This window comes from Rhopilema esculentum, chromosome 15 (genome assembly GCF_057945365.1).
Source record: "Rhopilema esculentum isolate cy_ngs chromosome 15, ASM5794536v1, whole genome shotgun sequence".
NCBI classification, from domain to species: domain Eukaryota; kingdom Metazoa; phylum Cnidaria; class Scyphozoa; order Rhizostomeae; family Rhizostomatidae; genus Rhopilema; species Rhopilema esculentum.
The window spans coordinates 10575365-10590538 of NC_142829.1; the positions used below are offsets into that span (position 1 = coordinate 10575365).

Genomic DNA, 15174 nt, shown 5'->3' on the forward strand with positions numbered 1-15174 from the left:
TCACAGCTTACACAGAACTAATCTTTAAACGTTTCAAGTTATTAAACTTAGAAAATCTATACAAGCTCGAAACATCGAAATTTATGTTTCAAATCAACCAGAAAAATAATAATAACTTTCTTCAAAAGGAATTCATCAAAACTAGTAAATTACATTGCTATAATACGAGACAATCGTCCAATCTTGGTTTTTCTCTTCCCTCTATCTCTACAAACTTCAAAAAAAAACTTTTTGACATTTGATGGGGTTAAGCATTGGAACTCCTTGCCAATTAAACTAAAGAATATCCGCAACAAAAATGCCTTTAAAAAATGATGAAACTATACCTTTTACAGAACTCCTAAGCCATAAGAATTCTTCCTACATTTTTTAGATATATCCCTAACCAGTGAAATTGACCAGCCTATCGCCTTTATATATGTATATATTTTTTTCTCTATACTCTTACATTCTTAATTTTTTACTCTTACTGTTATACACTACTTCAAACTGAAATAAAAATTATAATCTTGAGTTTAAATACGTCACTAGGACATATGACTCGATAGCTCCTTGCGAGTTTTTCTCATGTGTCCTTCAGTATAACATACAAAACCAATTTTTTGCAAAGCAATAGAGTTTTTTTCAAACTCGTTTGTTATGGGTGTTGAATTTTCCCTTGCCCCCCCCCCCCACTTTTCAACCTTTGTCGGAGCCCATGTGAAACACACATGACTATCTAGATATCTCTTTATGAGTTTTATTGTGCGTAATTAATTATTTCCAAGCTCTTGCTATCTCGTATATTGTAATTAAAAATTTAGCTGAGAAATTTGAGGGCCCCATATGGTGCTTCTCCATGTCATAAAGAGGTTGTTCTTATGCCATGTGGCAAGCGAAGACTGGAAGATCCGGGAAGATCCTCTTAAAACAAAAGTGTCTGTAAAAACAAACCAATTTGTATTTTAACAACCCAAATGTTTTGTTAAACAAAGCGGAAGTGGATTTAAAACAATAGGAAATCCATTGAATTGGCCAATGGGGTTGGCGGGTAACTGTTGCGGTTTAACTTCATTTATTATTCCATATCAACATCCCGCATAGATGCAGAATAAAGAAGGTCGGAAAAACGCTCTCTTTCCTTTACACCTTATAGATTGGAAGAGGGGGCCTTAGGCCAAAGGAAAAAGATGGGGAAAGGTGGCAAAAAGCAGGATACACAGCCATTGTTTGTTGAGCCAGCACCATCGCAATTATCATTGTTCCAGATAATTGTTTTCGTGGTTGCAACGGCTGCATTAGCAATAACTGTGTCAGTGATCTATGGTTTCATACCCCTGCAAGGTGAGTGGCCGAGGCCTTATTTTTTGTATTTGAACTGTTTGTATGTTTCTAGCTTCAAACGCTTGTAATTTTTTGTTGAGGGTTCAAAAGCATTCGTTCAAATTTTTTTAGCTTGATGAGTTGCCTTTTGTTAAATCTTTGTGTAATCAGAGCTGTTTAGTACACGTGTCACAGATATTGTTGATTGTAATAGTGGACTTGTAGAAGCAATTTTGCGTTACCTTTTTGCGACTAAACTGGTTCCTTTTTATTCTACTGATTTTCTTCCATGTTCGCGTATAAATATTGTTGATCGTTTGATGTATATTGTATTGGTATAACAGTGATCAATACTTACTTGTACCTAAGGCATTAACGTACACTAGCGATGAATTGCATTTCATTTGCTCCTACATAAAAATCGTTAGGACCACACCCTACCAAAACAATTTAAGAAACTACATTATAATAGTGGGGGTTAATCGGGGTGGTAGTGAGTTTTTAATAAGATAAATAATTTACCTGCGGACTAAAACAAATTAATTTCAGCTTAATTGGTATAAGATGAACCATTGATTATGAATTCAAAATTGTTTAACATGTAATCGTGAAGTCAGAACTGTCAACCTGAAATTTCCAAAACATTGAGATTTTAGATTTTTCTAAAGAAGAACACGAGTCTTTAGGGGATTGAGGTTGCCTATAAGACAATTTCTATACTGGCAAAGGGAACTTGTTGAATACTTTAGGAAAAGAGTCTGGTCAAGGATTCTTTTAGAACCCTTTGGGGAAAATAAGAGCCACGCTTGGTAAATTAAGAAGAAAGGTAAAATGAATAGTTATTTTTATATTTATATGCGTATCAATTTGTTTACTCTCCTGATATATTCTGCTCCAAGGTTAGCCTGCTGTTGGTAGCAATAATGCTTGTCACTCCTATGCTATTAATTACTTGGGTTTTAATGATAGACAATCTGCTTTACTTTATACATGCAAAATCCATCGAAGCAGGATTAATACAACACATTTGAGCACAATTAGAGCTGAAGTCATTTTCGCATGTGTAAGGTTATTGTATTGCTGCACTTCGAAATTTGAAATTGTACACCAAATTTACTATAGCACTATTATGAGAACCTTCTTTTTGAATGCTATATGAATAACAAAATAAGGTTTGTGCACAATAAAGAAGCTTGAAATGGCTGTGCATGTGGGAGATCTACACTGTTAAAATGTAGCCTCTGGAGAGTCATGTTTGTGACATGGCTGAGATATAAAATAATGCTTATTTCATTGCAAATGCCAGTTCTAATGCTGATACTAATGCTCCAATTCCAGTTGATAAAAATGGTCCAAAATCTTTGATATTAATCAGACACTTTGACAGCAATGTGTGAAGGCTATGAAAACTGGCTCCAAGCCCAAAAATTGTTTAGTATAGAAAATGCATTTTTCATGGAAAATATGTTATTTTATAAGGTTTCTATTTTATTTGAAAAGTTTTGGCTAGTTAATTTACTAAAAAGGTTTTGGGAAGTTCTCTTCAGAATCTTTGTTTGAAATACAAACCAAGTTTAATTAAGGAGCATTATGGCAGTCCTTAGTTCTTTTCTCCTGCTGAAATATGATATTTGTTCTTTTATCGTTTGATTAGGTGGTGTAGGTGTTCCAGGACCACCTGGGCCTCCAGGTTTGTCAATTTCTTTCTTTCAATGTTTGAATGTTTCGATGTAAATGCATTTTTGTAACAGAGATTCCTGCTTTGGCATAGAATTGAGAGATTGTTAACAATATGGTTATCAACTATCTCTAGCTTTAATGTTACATGTCTATATTACATGAATAATTAAGCTGTCTTTGTTCTAAAAAGGTTCTGGAGAACTCTGAGCAACCACTTTATTCTGTGGTACTTTATTCTCTATGAAGAGGGCTGTCAGAAAAAAATAATCTTTCCTTTGGAGACACCTGCTATTTAAAATGGTTCTGTAGAGTGACCCTATTTCTAAAAATTGGTATTGCTTGGTTGATTTTTCTCAGAGCTCACATTGCACTCACATTGCAACTTTTAGATTTTGGCTGTATGTCTTTCTTCTCTGAAATAAAATTGTTTATAGAAATGTTATTTATCTTATCAAAATGCATTAAATTTTTCTTTAGTAACTCAGTTTTTTGATATATTAAATTTTGTTATGTTTTAGGACCTCAAGGGCCTCAAGGAGAAACTGGTCCACCAGGTGTGTTCAAAAATTGGCGAAGTTACCTTTTTATGGATGCAACTGCAAAAACATTTTGTTGTAGGGGAAAAAAATTCTATAGACATCTTGTTTATGCTAAAACTAATATTTCCAAGTCTAACCAGCATCCACTACATTAACTCTATAAAAATATTATTGACATGTGTAAAAATGGACTGTACCAATGTTTTGAAGCCTACCAGTTTTAAAAGGAAAAATGTTTTCTAAATTATCATATTGAAAGAGACAAAAGAATGAACCCACCCTTGAAGAACAGTAACATCCTTCATATTTGAAGAAAATGTTCTGAAATAAAGTTCCTGATAATATCACACACCAGTTCTAGTGATCCTTGTATCTTTGTACACTCTCGTATCTAATTCAAAGAAGATATTACTTGTTCAGATTTATCAAATCAAATTTTACTTCAAATTGTTTTAATTCTTAATTAGGCTTTTACACAATCAACAAATCAAATCAAAACCTTTTTCAGCAACAAATCAGTTAATTACAAGAAACGGCATGTTACTTATCAAGATACAATAATTAATAACAATAAAGATTACATTACAAGGAACAACATTAGATAGTATAAGATCAGCTGATGGACACATTGTAAATACTCATGAAGGAGCTGTCAGAGCCATGTGCCCAATTTGATGCCAAATGACGATAATTTGATATTAGTTTTGTTTGAAATTATTGAACAGTAAAAATAAAAAAACAACAATTTAAAAAAGAAAAACAGAAATCAAATAATAGTGGTTTACAATATGCACAAAAAGTTCAATTATATTAGAATGGGAATAAATGGGGTTAGAGGTTCTCTAGAAGGTAATTTTTCATGTTTCTTTTGAAAGATAGCTTAGTTGCAGCATTTTTCAAGTCTAGAGGCAGAGAATTCCATAATTTAACACCATGAAATGTTGGGATGTTTTTTTTAAAATTTGTGGAAATCAAGGCTTTTTAAAAATCAATCTTGGTATCCTATATTCGATTTGATCATTGTCATAGATCAACCATGTGGCGCTTTGGAAGTAAATCATAGTATTAAAGAGTTAAACAGGGCAATCAAATTAGTATCTGGGCAGCAGAATATACATGACCTCAAATCGAGATGGTTTAGCTTTGTTTGTTAAGGCGGGCAAGAGCTCATAAAACTTAACCCAGGACCCACAGGTGAAATCCAGTGGCAACACTTGTCAAAGATGTTCAGAATGCACATTGATTCAGCTGTTTGTGACAATGTTACAGTTGTTAATTCAATATTTCTTCTTTGAGCATTTTTGTAGCTGAAGGTTGGTGATTTCTGAAAGTTGGGCACTTTGCTGTCGAGTTTTACTTACACAAAGAAAACTGGTTTTGGGATGCAAGTGGCTTGCTCTTGTTTTCTCTCCTCAAAAGTTTTCATATTGCTTCAACTCTCAAAGTCAAGGAGCTTGATTTTTCTAGGAGGCTTTAATACAACACTTTGATTTAATAACTACAATTTAATAAGTTTTTTTACAGGCGCTGGGTCATAGATTTTCGTGAAAAATGACTTTGTTCATTTTTTTCAAAATATGACTTAGAAATTCATCAAAAACAGCTCTTATAGTGGTCCAAACGTGTTTCAAGCAATTTAGGTTGTTTTGAGCAAAGAAAATTTTTTCCAAAATTTACAGATTTTTCAACTTTTGTCTAAAGTCCAGGGTTTTGATTGATTGTTTTGATTGTTTGACAGGTGAGGCATAGATTGTTTTGAAAAAAGACTTTGTTCTTTTTTTCTGATTATGACTTAGAAATTCATGGAAAACATGTTTTTCCAAACATATTTTCAAACAATTGAAGTTGTTTCCAAAAAAATTTTCCAAAATTTTCAGATTTTTCAACTTTTTATACAGGTCTGGCGTCATAAATTTTCTTTAAAAAATGAAGGTGGCAACTCAAACCGTTTATCTGTTTATCTTGAAGGCCAAAGCAAATAACATTTTCTTAAAGTTTTGGTTTACTACATAAACTACTTAAAGTTTACTATCAAATTCTTTTTATTTATTTATTTGTTTGTTTGTTTACGTAGTTATTTATTTATTTTTTAACTAGGGAGGTAAAAAAATTTCCAAGATGCCGCATGTTGTCATCTTATGGTAAAAACTAGAGCCATAGTTGGTCATCACAGACTGTAGGTTTTTTACTAAGGGCCAGTTTGTCCCTTGAAATATGTGTTGGTGGCTGCTGGCAGGTGTAATGCTATTGTTTTGTAGCATCAAGGCATTCTTAACAGGATGTTTCTGCTCAGTCAAATCATTTACAAATGATTTGAAGTTAAGTGAAACAGGATTGGTTTACTCTTCTCTTGTTGCTAGATTTGTTGCTTGAAAAGGTTACTTATTCACAAATACATTCAATTCTTCTGTATTTGCCTTAATCCTGGAACCGAATTTGGCAGAATGTCTCTTATCAAATTACAGCATCTATAAATCTTGTCATATTTATGTCAACTCTAACTTTTCTTGATGAGACATGATAAACTGTATTCTTTTCCGATGTCCTGCTGTTTTCTAGAAAATCCTTTCATTGCTCCCCAACTTTATCAAATATTTAGAGTTCTCCTGCAATTTATCCACATCTTATCTTTTCATGTTTTTTTCTATGTTGCTTGCTCATACGTCAGCTTGTAAAAACCGTTTGCTGTACCTTAAGTTTGAAGGTCAACTGCTACTTTGCTTTAGTTCAGGTCAACTTTAGTTCTGTACTAATTTATTTATTTATTGATAAAATTAAGTTTGGTGATAAAATGTTTTATAATCTTTTGTATCATTATCACATAGTTCACTCTCACAATTAGAAATATAGGCTCATACATAAATGAATTTCATTTCTTTTGTTGAAATGTTATTTTCAAGTAGCATATTATGTCTTTTGTCTAGAAAAACCTTGTCATATTATCATTTTTATAATTTTTTGATAATTGCTTTCAAGGACCTGCAGGACCCGAAGGAGCAGATGGACCAAGGGGTAAGAGAACTGTTTGTAAGATTTTGTTGAGATGATGCTTGCCCTTTACAATCGTTGGGGTTGGCTAATTAAAACTTGTTTTGAATACTAGGTTACAAGATAAAATTGTTATGGAAGTTGAACATTTTATTTCATTGTTTTTGCTAAGAGGTAAATACAAATCCAAATTGATTGTCTATATTTAAGTATATTTTAAGTGTAGAGTTATATAATGTATGAGACATTAAAACACCCCCTTTAGATATTTCATACAGTACAGGGCCTAAAAATAGTATGGTAGCGGTGCTACCAGAAAGGAATGAAAAAGAGAAGGGAACAAAAAAGGAAAGAAACAAGAAGAGAAAGGGAAAAGGTCTGCATTAGGCAGTGTCATCAGGAGAAAAATATGAAAAAAAAACGAAATTGTAACAGTAAAAAGACAGTAAATGGAGAAAATCAAAAGAGATTTTGAGTTTCGGGATCTGGCGGAAACTGGATTTTATCTGAAATCCGGCTGGATAATCTGGCCTCATTTTGCCCAATAGTCTACCTGCTAGCGGATTTTATTAATGCAAAAATTTCAAAAACCATTCGAGAAAAAAGAAAATGATGTAAATAAGTAATTTTTGTGAATCAAGGATCAGCCAAAATTTTGATTCAATGTTAATAACCATTCCTTAAATTTCTTTTGCATTTCTAGGTTTTCCTGGCCCGCAAGGTGAAGCAGGAGAAAAAGGTACTATATTTTATATTATACGGAATCATCATCATGATCATCATCAGCCGTTCAGGCCACTGCAGGCCGATGGCCTCCACAAACTCTTCCACGACTTTCTGCCTTGTGCTTTCCTCATCTAGATGATACCTGCAATGTCGTGTAGATCATCACGCCATCTTCGCTTTGGCTTTCCTGGTCTTCATCTTCCCACTCGTGGTGTCCATTCAGTGGGCTTCTTGTCGGATCCATTTGTGCGACGTGTCCTGCCACTGCCATTTAAGCTTTTCTACCTTCTCCAGGATGTCCATGACTTTCGTCCATGATCTTACTTCTTCGTTTCTCCACTTATCTTGCCGTGTGATGTTTAGCATTGCCCTCTCCATGCTTCGTCGAGCGACTGCCAGTTTGTCCTTCGGCCTTTTTGTTAGTGTCCAATGTTCAGGCTCAACGGTGTTGATTTGTTTCTTAAGAACTCGCTATATTGGCCCAATCTCTGCCATCCTGCTGTTATTCTTCTGTCAATTTCCTTGTTTATCTCGTTTTTTGCTGATATTAACTGTCCCAGGTAGATGTTCTCTTCTACCTCTTCAATCTTCTCGTTGTCTATTTAAATTCCCGTTCTTTGGTATTTCTTCTTGGTCTCCTTCTTGTTCATTTTCATCCCATCTTTCATTCCTTCTCTGTTAAGTTCCTCAAGCATCTTCCCTAGTTCTTCCTCGCTTCCTGCAAACAGTACCATATCGTCTGCAAATCGCAAATTACTGAGATACTCGCCATTGATGTTAATCCCCATTCTGTCTAAACCTGTCCTTTTAAAAATCTCTTCTAGTGCTGCCGTAAACAATATTGGTGACAGTTTTTCTCCTCCCTGGTGCACTCCTTTTTCGATGTTAATTGAGGTACTCAGTTTGTCGGTTCTGATTTGCGCTGTGCTGTCTGTTTACATGTTTGTCAATGTGTTAAAATACGCTTTTAGTACTCCTTGATGTTGTAGAGCCCTTATCACTGCACCGTGGCTGATCGAATCAAACGCTTTTTATAGTTGACGAATGCCATGAATAAAGGAATGTGGTATTCGTTGCACTTTTCTTATATTTGGTTGATTGTTTGTAAGTGATCCATTGTTGAATAGCCCTTCCTGTATGCTGCCTGCTCTGGTGGCTGATTTTCATCCATTATTCCGTTCACTCTGTTTTTTATAACTCTCATATTTAGTTTGAAAATGAGAGAGGAGACTTATTGGTCTGTAGTTCCCAATCTCCTTTTTGTTGCCTTGCCTTTTTTATAGATTAGTATAATTATTGCATTTTTCCATTTTTCTGGGATGGCCTCTTTGTCCTGGGATAAGTTAAATATTTCGTAGAGTTTTTTAACTGTTGCTTCTTCTCCTGCTTTTATTAATTCTATTGCAATGCCGTCGTCTCCTGGTGCTTTCTCATTCTTCATTTGGTTGAGTGCCGCTTCAATTTCGCTCTCCAACACGGGTGGTACATTCTCTGAGTATTCTGGGTTGATGCTAATAGCCTGGGTTGATGCTAATATACGGAATAGCTTATGGAAATGAAATGTTTTTCACTGCAGCAGCAAGTTCCAGTAAAATGTACAGGCAAAGCTCAATATTGAGAACAGCGTAATTTGCAGCCTAAACATCAACATGAAGATCCCAATGCCACATCTGCAAGCATTTTTCACTTGAAGCAATGTTTAACTTGAATCAAAGAAATATCCTTTAATGAGTTTATAAAAACTTAGAGAATTTAACACAAAAGCTGTATCCTACAAGGCAATTTTCCCACAAATTCCTCTTTCAAAGTTAATATTGACATCTAAAAGACTCAACTTTTAGACACCAAAATTGCAGGCATGGTGAATGTCCCTCAATTCGTTTTTGGAAATCAAACATATCTACCATGAAGAACTCCCAACTGTTGTGAAACACAATATCTTGAGAACAAAGAATTGAAAAAATAGATCATTTTGATGCTCTTGTGTTTTTGCTTTACCTATATGACTTTTATAATAATGACAATTTAATTGTTTAGGAGAAAGGGGTGATAAAGGGAACGATGGAGCCGATGGATCCCAGGGTCCTATAGGCCCCCCAGGACCCGTGGGTGAACAAGGACCAATGGGAGAGCAAGGAACACAAGGTGAGCTGACTTTTAACATTGTTTTAATGATTAATTTGTTTGTTGTGTTTTTGTTTAAGGGATTTTTGCCACCTAGCATGCCATACCTTTTAATGTTATGAATGGGAAACGTACTAAAATTGAATTCTAGTTGGGCTCATAGTGCAACTTTGGGATATCACGGGCAGACCTCCCTAAAAATGTTTCCTGCCTGCGAGCAAATTGTCTTGCAAAAGTCGCCTGCAAGACTTTTTTCATATGCATTACGTAGGATATGAAATTGTTTATAATAAGAGACATAAAGTGAAGTTTTAATTATGCAAAGACCGGTAAATTTTCAAAGAACTACTTCCACAGAAAATTACTTTGGAATGACCATGGTTTTCTAAAAAAATTGGCATTATAGAGTTTAAACAAACTTTAGCTTGAGACAAAAAGGGAAAATTTACAGCAATTGTGTCCTTAATTTTATTGGAGCAACGAACGAAATGGCTGTCAGTTTTATTGCTTGATATTGTTTGATACTACGATAAATGATACTTTCAGCTTTTTTAATATTTTACCCATTAACAGCAATCACAATTTCCATCTCTTGCACGCTCCACCCAGATTGGTAGTTTGTCCTAAATTTTTTTACACGGAAGCCTTCAATCAACCGATAGTTTGCTGCAGCAACGCAAACAGAATAAATAATCATTTCAAGATCTTTGGACATCTTGTTCTTGCTGTCAAAAGTCAATTATTCTCTTTTTGCTACACAAATCACTTTCACAAAGTAGTAAAACTTAATATTAACATGGTGAAACTTGTAGCTGAATTGTTTCTCTAATTTCTTAACCAATTGAATACTTTGAACAAGTCTATCTAAGACCGCTTTTTAAGATGCCTACAGAAGTAATTTGATTGGCATGGTTTGCCTACAGAAGTAATTTGATTGGCATGGTTTGCCTGCGAGCGTCACTCGTGCGCTCGCACACTCTAGCGAGGTCTGATCACGGGGATTGAACACTGGGATTGAACACTGGGATGTATACGTTGTAAGCTGATACTAGAAATGCCTTGCTTTTTAAGAATTTTGCATTCTAACATGCTACGATTAGAAAAAGGTATATGACACTAATATAGATTACTGGAGAAATCTACAGAGTATCATGGGCATGCACTAGAACTTTCAATCACATTTACTATCAGAACACTTGGGGAAAAATAGGTAATTTGAACAAAGAAAGATTGTGAATTAACAGTAATGGGAAAAACAGGTTGCTGGTTAGTCATGGTCAGATTCATTTAAATAACAGTTATGAATAGCATTTTTACTAAGAGAGACGGTAAAGATGAATTGGAATTTCGAAATAACGTAGAGATTGTCCATCCACCTCCCCTTCTCTCCTCCTCCAATGTATCATGAAACGAAAGTCTGTTGGCCATGGTGTGAAATAATTCATTTTGAAACGATGAAAATTTCTGTAGAAAATATTTGACACGTTTGCCACTAAACTTTAGATACGAGTTTCAGGACTGGAAATCGTTAAAAGTGAAAAATATTTTTTGAACCTGTTCAGGTACATATTACCTACAGTTAAAAGAAAAACAGGATTTAGCACAGAATTAGGTGGCACAAGTCCTTTAAATTAACTCATCGTGGATCAGAACCAACAAGATCATTGAGAAGAATGCATCTGTTAACTTTAAATTGAAACAAATTTGATTTGAAATGACTTTTAATGAAGTGATTTTTATTATAAAGGTGAGAAAGGAGAGAAGGGTGACTCTGGCACACCCGTAATTTCACCAGAGGAAGTCAGTTCAGAATCCACAGCAGGAGAATCAAAAGAGCAAGCTTCCGAAGAGCTAGGTTTAGTATCTGAAGAACCAGCTGCAGCATCTGAAGAACCAGCCGCAGCATCTGAAGAACCAGCATCTGAAGAGCCTGCTGCTACTCCAGAAGAACCAGCTTCAGCTTCTGAAGAGCCTGATGCTACTCCAGAAGAACCAGCCACAGCTTCTGAAGAACCTGCTGCTACTCCAGAAGAACCAGCCGCATCATCTGAAGAGCCTGCTGCTACTCCCGAAGCATCTGAAGAACCCGCTGCGACTTCTGAAGAGCCTGCTGCTTTTTCTGAAGAACCAGTTGCAGTATCTGAAGAGCCCTCTGCTACTCCTGAAGTATCTGAAGAACCAGCCGCAGCATCTGAAGAACCAGCCGCAGAATCTGAAGAGCCTGCTGCCACTAATGAAGAACCAGTCGCAGCATTTGAAGAGCCTTCTGCTACTCCTGACGAACCAGCTGCAGCTTCTGATGAGCCTGCTGCTACTAATGAAGAACCAGTCGCAGTATCTGAAGAGCCCTCTGCTACTCCTGAAGTATCTGAAGAACCAGCCGCAGCATCTGAAGAACCAGCCGCAGCATCTGAAGAACCAGCCGCAGAATCTGAAGAGCCTGCTGCCACTAATGAAGAACCAGTCGCAGCATTTGAAGAGCCTTCTGCTACTCCTGACGAACCAGCTGCAGCTTCTGAAGAGCCTGCTGGTACTCCAGAAGAACCAGCTGCAGATTCTGAAGAGCCTGCTGCTACACCAGAAGAACCAGCTGCATCATCTGAAGAACCAGCTGCAGTATCTGAAGAGCCCTCTGCTACTCCAGAAGAACCAGCTGCAGATTCTGAGGAACCAGCTGCATCATCTGAAGAACCAGCTGCAGTATCTGAAGAGCCCTCTGCTACTCCTGAAGCGTCTGAAGGACCAGCCGCAGCCTCTGAGGAATCAGATGCAGTGTCAGAAGAGTCAGCTGCCATATCTGAAGAGCCAACGCCAGTATCTGAAGAGCCAGCTCAAGTAGCTGATGAGCCAGTTGTCACTTCTGAAGAGCCAGTGGCTATTGTTGAAGAGCCAGCTGCTACTGCTGAAGATTCAGTCTCTGTACCAGAAGAGCCTGTTATCAAAAACGAAGAGCCAGCTGCAGTATCAGAAGAACCAGCTGCTTTGTCGGAAGAACCAGCTCCAATATCTGAAGAGCCTGCTGCCGCAAATGAAGAGCCTGCTGCTGCAAATGAAGAGCCTGCTCCTGCAGCTGAAGAGCCTGTTGCCGAAAATGAAGAACCTGCTGCTGCAAATGAAGAGCCTGCTGCTGCAAATGAAGAGCCTGCTGCTGCAGCTGAAGAGCCTGCTCCCGCAAGTGAAGAGCCTGTTGCCGAAAATGAAGAGCCTGCTGCTGCAAATGAAGAGCCTGCTGCTGCAAATGAAGAGCCTGCTGCTGCAGCTGAAGAGCCTGCTCCCGCAAGTGAAGAGCCTGCTGCCGAAAATGAAGAGCCTGCTGCTGCAAGTGAAGAGCCTGCTGCCGAAAATGAAGAGCCTGCTGCCGAAAACGAAGAGCCTGCTCCCGCAAGTGAAGAGCCTGCTGCTGCAGCTGAAGAGCCTGCTCCCGCAAGTGAAGAGCCTGCTGCCGAAAATGAAGAGCCTGCTCCCGCAAGTGAAGAGCCTGCTGCCGAAAATGAAGAGCCTGCTCCCGCAAGTGAAGAGCCTGCTGCCGAAAATGAAGAGCCTGCTCCCGCAAGTGAAGAGCCTGCTGCCGCAACTGAGGAGCCTGCTGCCGCAGCCGAAGAGCCAGTCGCAGCAACAGAAGACCCAGCTGCCTTATCCGATGAACCTTCCACGGCTTCAGATGACCCTGAGTCCAAAGGACCTGATGCTGCTGTAGAGGAGGCTGGGTAAAAATCAAGAGCCGAATTAGTTGTAAGTTTCCTTGGTAATGAAACATGTCGCTACCTGGATACTAAACTACTTGATACTGAAGACTTTATTACTGACCTTTCCATGATATGAAGAAACCAACTTGGCTCCAATATATTGTTAAGCTCCAGTTGCTTCCGCCAGTATGCCTGACACCATTGGTCTGATGTCATTAGTTTGAAAAAAGACTGAAGACTTTCACAAATCTCTATATGATTCGTAAGAAACGTTGAAACAGGAAATTAGGATGTTAAAAGATCATTACAGCAAAAAAATGCAATCCTCTTGTACTTGATCATAAATTTTGTATTTGTTTTCAAGTAAGTTATATTTTTTAAGTATCAAGTACATGCCTCTCGAAAATTGAATTACGAGAAAAGTCAGTTTCGGTTTGGTAACACTGCCAATTCAAAGATACTAGCAGCAAATGGAGGTAGTTGCAATACTGAAGCATTCGAGTATATCTAAAGCTCTTTAAAATGTGAAAATATCAAGGTCTCAGCTGCATTTGAATACCTGATTTGGCTAATTTAGCGGAAAACTTGCATGGTTGCTCACAATTTGGCAGATATTCTTCTTTTTCCTTGACGATTTTCCTTGACTTTCTTTTTCATATTCTATAAACTTCAATTTTTCTTTTCAGAATCAGTTCTCATATAGAAACGGTTTATTATGGAGGGAAGACGTTCATCAAAATCCATTTTTGTATTTTGAGACTTCAGAAGTCTATTTGAACATTTGGATTTTAATTTTGTTTGTATCAATTCACTTCAAAAGTCAGCATTCCACTTTGATTTTATACTTGTACATTTGTGTTTCGATTTAATGAAACAGGAAATACTCATCCCTCATTCCTTGAAGACGTTGTTGTGAAGAGTATAAAAAATATTTGGGGTAGGGCTGAGTATGCACTGTCATGTCGTGAATTGGGGGCATAAAAGGTACGCGAATCAAGGCCTTCTACCTCTTCCACTCCAAACCGACAGGTACACACGTACACATTCTGTTTTGTGGTTTTATTGTTGATGTAAAGACAAATTCGATGGTTTATTCTTGGAGAAAGACGTTTGTAGACAGGATTTCTGTATTCTTAGTGTTTGTTACTTGCTTTTTGGTAGGCGTAAAATTAATTCCTTCGAAAGAAAATTAGTTATTATAGCCGTTTTAAAGTATATTTAATAACCAAAGGGAAACCAGAATTCAGACTAGGATTTTTAAGATTCATAGCATTTTTGAAATTATCCATTTGCAACTAAAATTTATTTTACTTCTGGAATGAAACAGCTGGATCACCTTTAGGCCAGGGGCAAAGACAGTCTCTATATCGAAAGTCTTATGACAGTGAAATTTGCCCAGATGGCATTGTATGCAAAGCGCGTCCGGACAGCTTGACCTCACTTGATAGTAGTTTTGTACCAAGAAATGTATTGGTTGCATTTATTATTGTTCGAATTTTGACTTTTAAACTTAATGAAACGTTTTAGATCATTGCAATTCTCAGATTATTTTACCAAGTTCCCGTGTTGATGAATGTTTTGTAATGCGAATAATTATGATTTCTGAATCAAAATCAACCTAATGTAAAACCAGATTACAAATTATTTTTGACAGCACATATGGTGTTTTTTGGAGGACTTTTTCCTTCTTATTTCCTTTACCTTGCCGTGTGTGCCTTTTTCGGCAAGTCGTTTAGGTTAAGAGGAAACACGGCATTTACTTTATGTAACTGAGAAAATACGGGATTTACTTTATGTAACTGAGAAAACACGGCATTTACTTTATGTAACTGAGAAAATACGGCATTTACTTTATGTATCTCTTTTGAATTGCAATGTGAACGTTAACCATTTTTGCCGACTCCTGTAGTATTTGGTGGACACGTTTTTCAGCATGGCAATGTACTTATTGCTTCCCCTTGACAACAAGAGTGCTTCGTGTCTGACTGACATACCGGGTCCAGCAAAATGTACCATGAAGGCACAGCGTGCAGAACTAGGGATAAATTGCAATGGAAACATGACTTTCTGCTCCGTAGATTAAAAAATCAAAAGCTCTTAAATCTTTTGAACAGAACAACCTTCCTGTC

General features: G+C 36.9%; 1 protein-coding gene across 3 annotated transcripts; it reads left to right on the forward strand.

The window, feature by feature from the left end:
* The first annotated feature begins 1058 nt into the window (after positions 1 to 1058).
* LOC135685716 (uncharacterized) lies at positions 1059 to 14701 on the forward strand. 3 transcript variants are annotated; one of them, XM_065201757.2, is made up of 9 exons: positions 1059 to 1323; positions 2957 to 2992; positions 3501 to 3536; positions 6498 to 6533; positions 7213 to 7248; positions 9273 to 9380; positions 11107 to 11331; positions 11374 to 13091; positions 13732 to 14701. In XM_065201757.2, exons 1-8 carry the CDS (start codon positions 1170 to 1172, stop codon positions 13068 to 13070), a joined length of 2328 nt encoding a protein of 775 aa, XP_065057829.2. In that variant the 5' UTR covers positions 1059 to 1169; the 3' UTR covers positions 13071 to 13091; positions 13732 to 14701. The 3 variants fall into 3 exon arrangements, with proteins under 3 accessions (XP_065057829.2, XP_065057828.2, XP_065057830.2); XM_065201756.2 differs by having other exon boundaries at positions 1061 to 1323; positions 11107 to 13091; XM_065201758.2 differs by lacking the exons at positions 2957 to 2992; positions 3501 to 3536 and having other exon boundaries at positions 1061 to 1323; positions 11107 to 13091.
* The last annotated feature ends 473 nt before the right edge of the window (positions 14702 to 15174 follow it).

Bases quoted from the DNA above. Each gene is read 5' to 3' on its own strand.
- LOC135685716 (XM_065201756.2), top strand. From the start codon at position 1,170: ATGGGGAAAGGTGGCAAAAAGCAGGATACACAGCCATTGTTTGTTGAG. The intron at 1,324-2,956 runs GTGAGTGGCCGA...TCGTTTGATTAG, and splicing joins TGGTTTCATACCCCTGCAAG to GTGGTGTAGGTGTTCCAGGA. The intron at 6,534-7,212 runs GTAAGAGAACTG...TTGCATTTCTAG, and splicing joins AGGAGCAGATGGACCAAGGG to GTTTTCCTGGCCCGCAAGGT.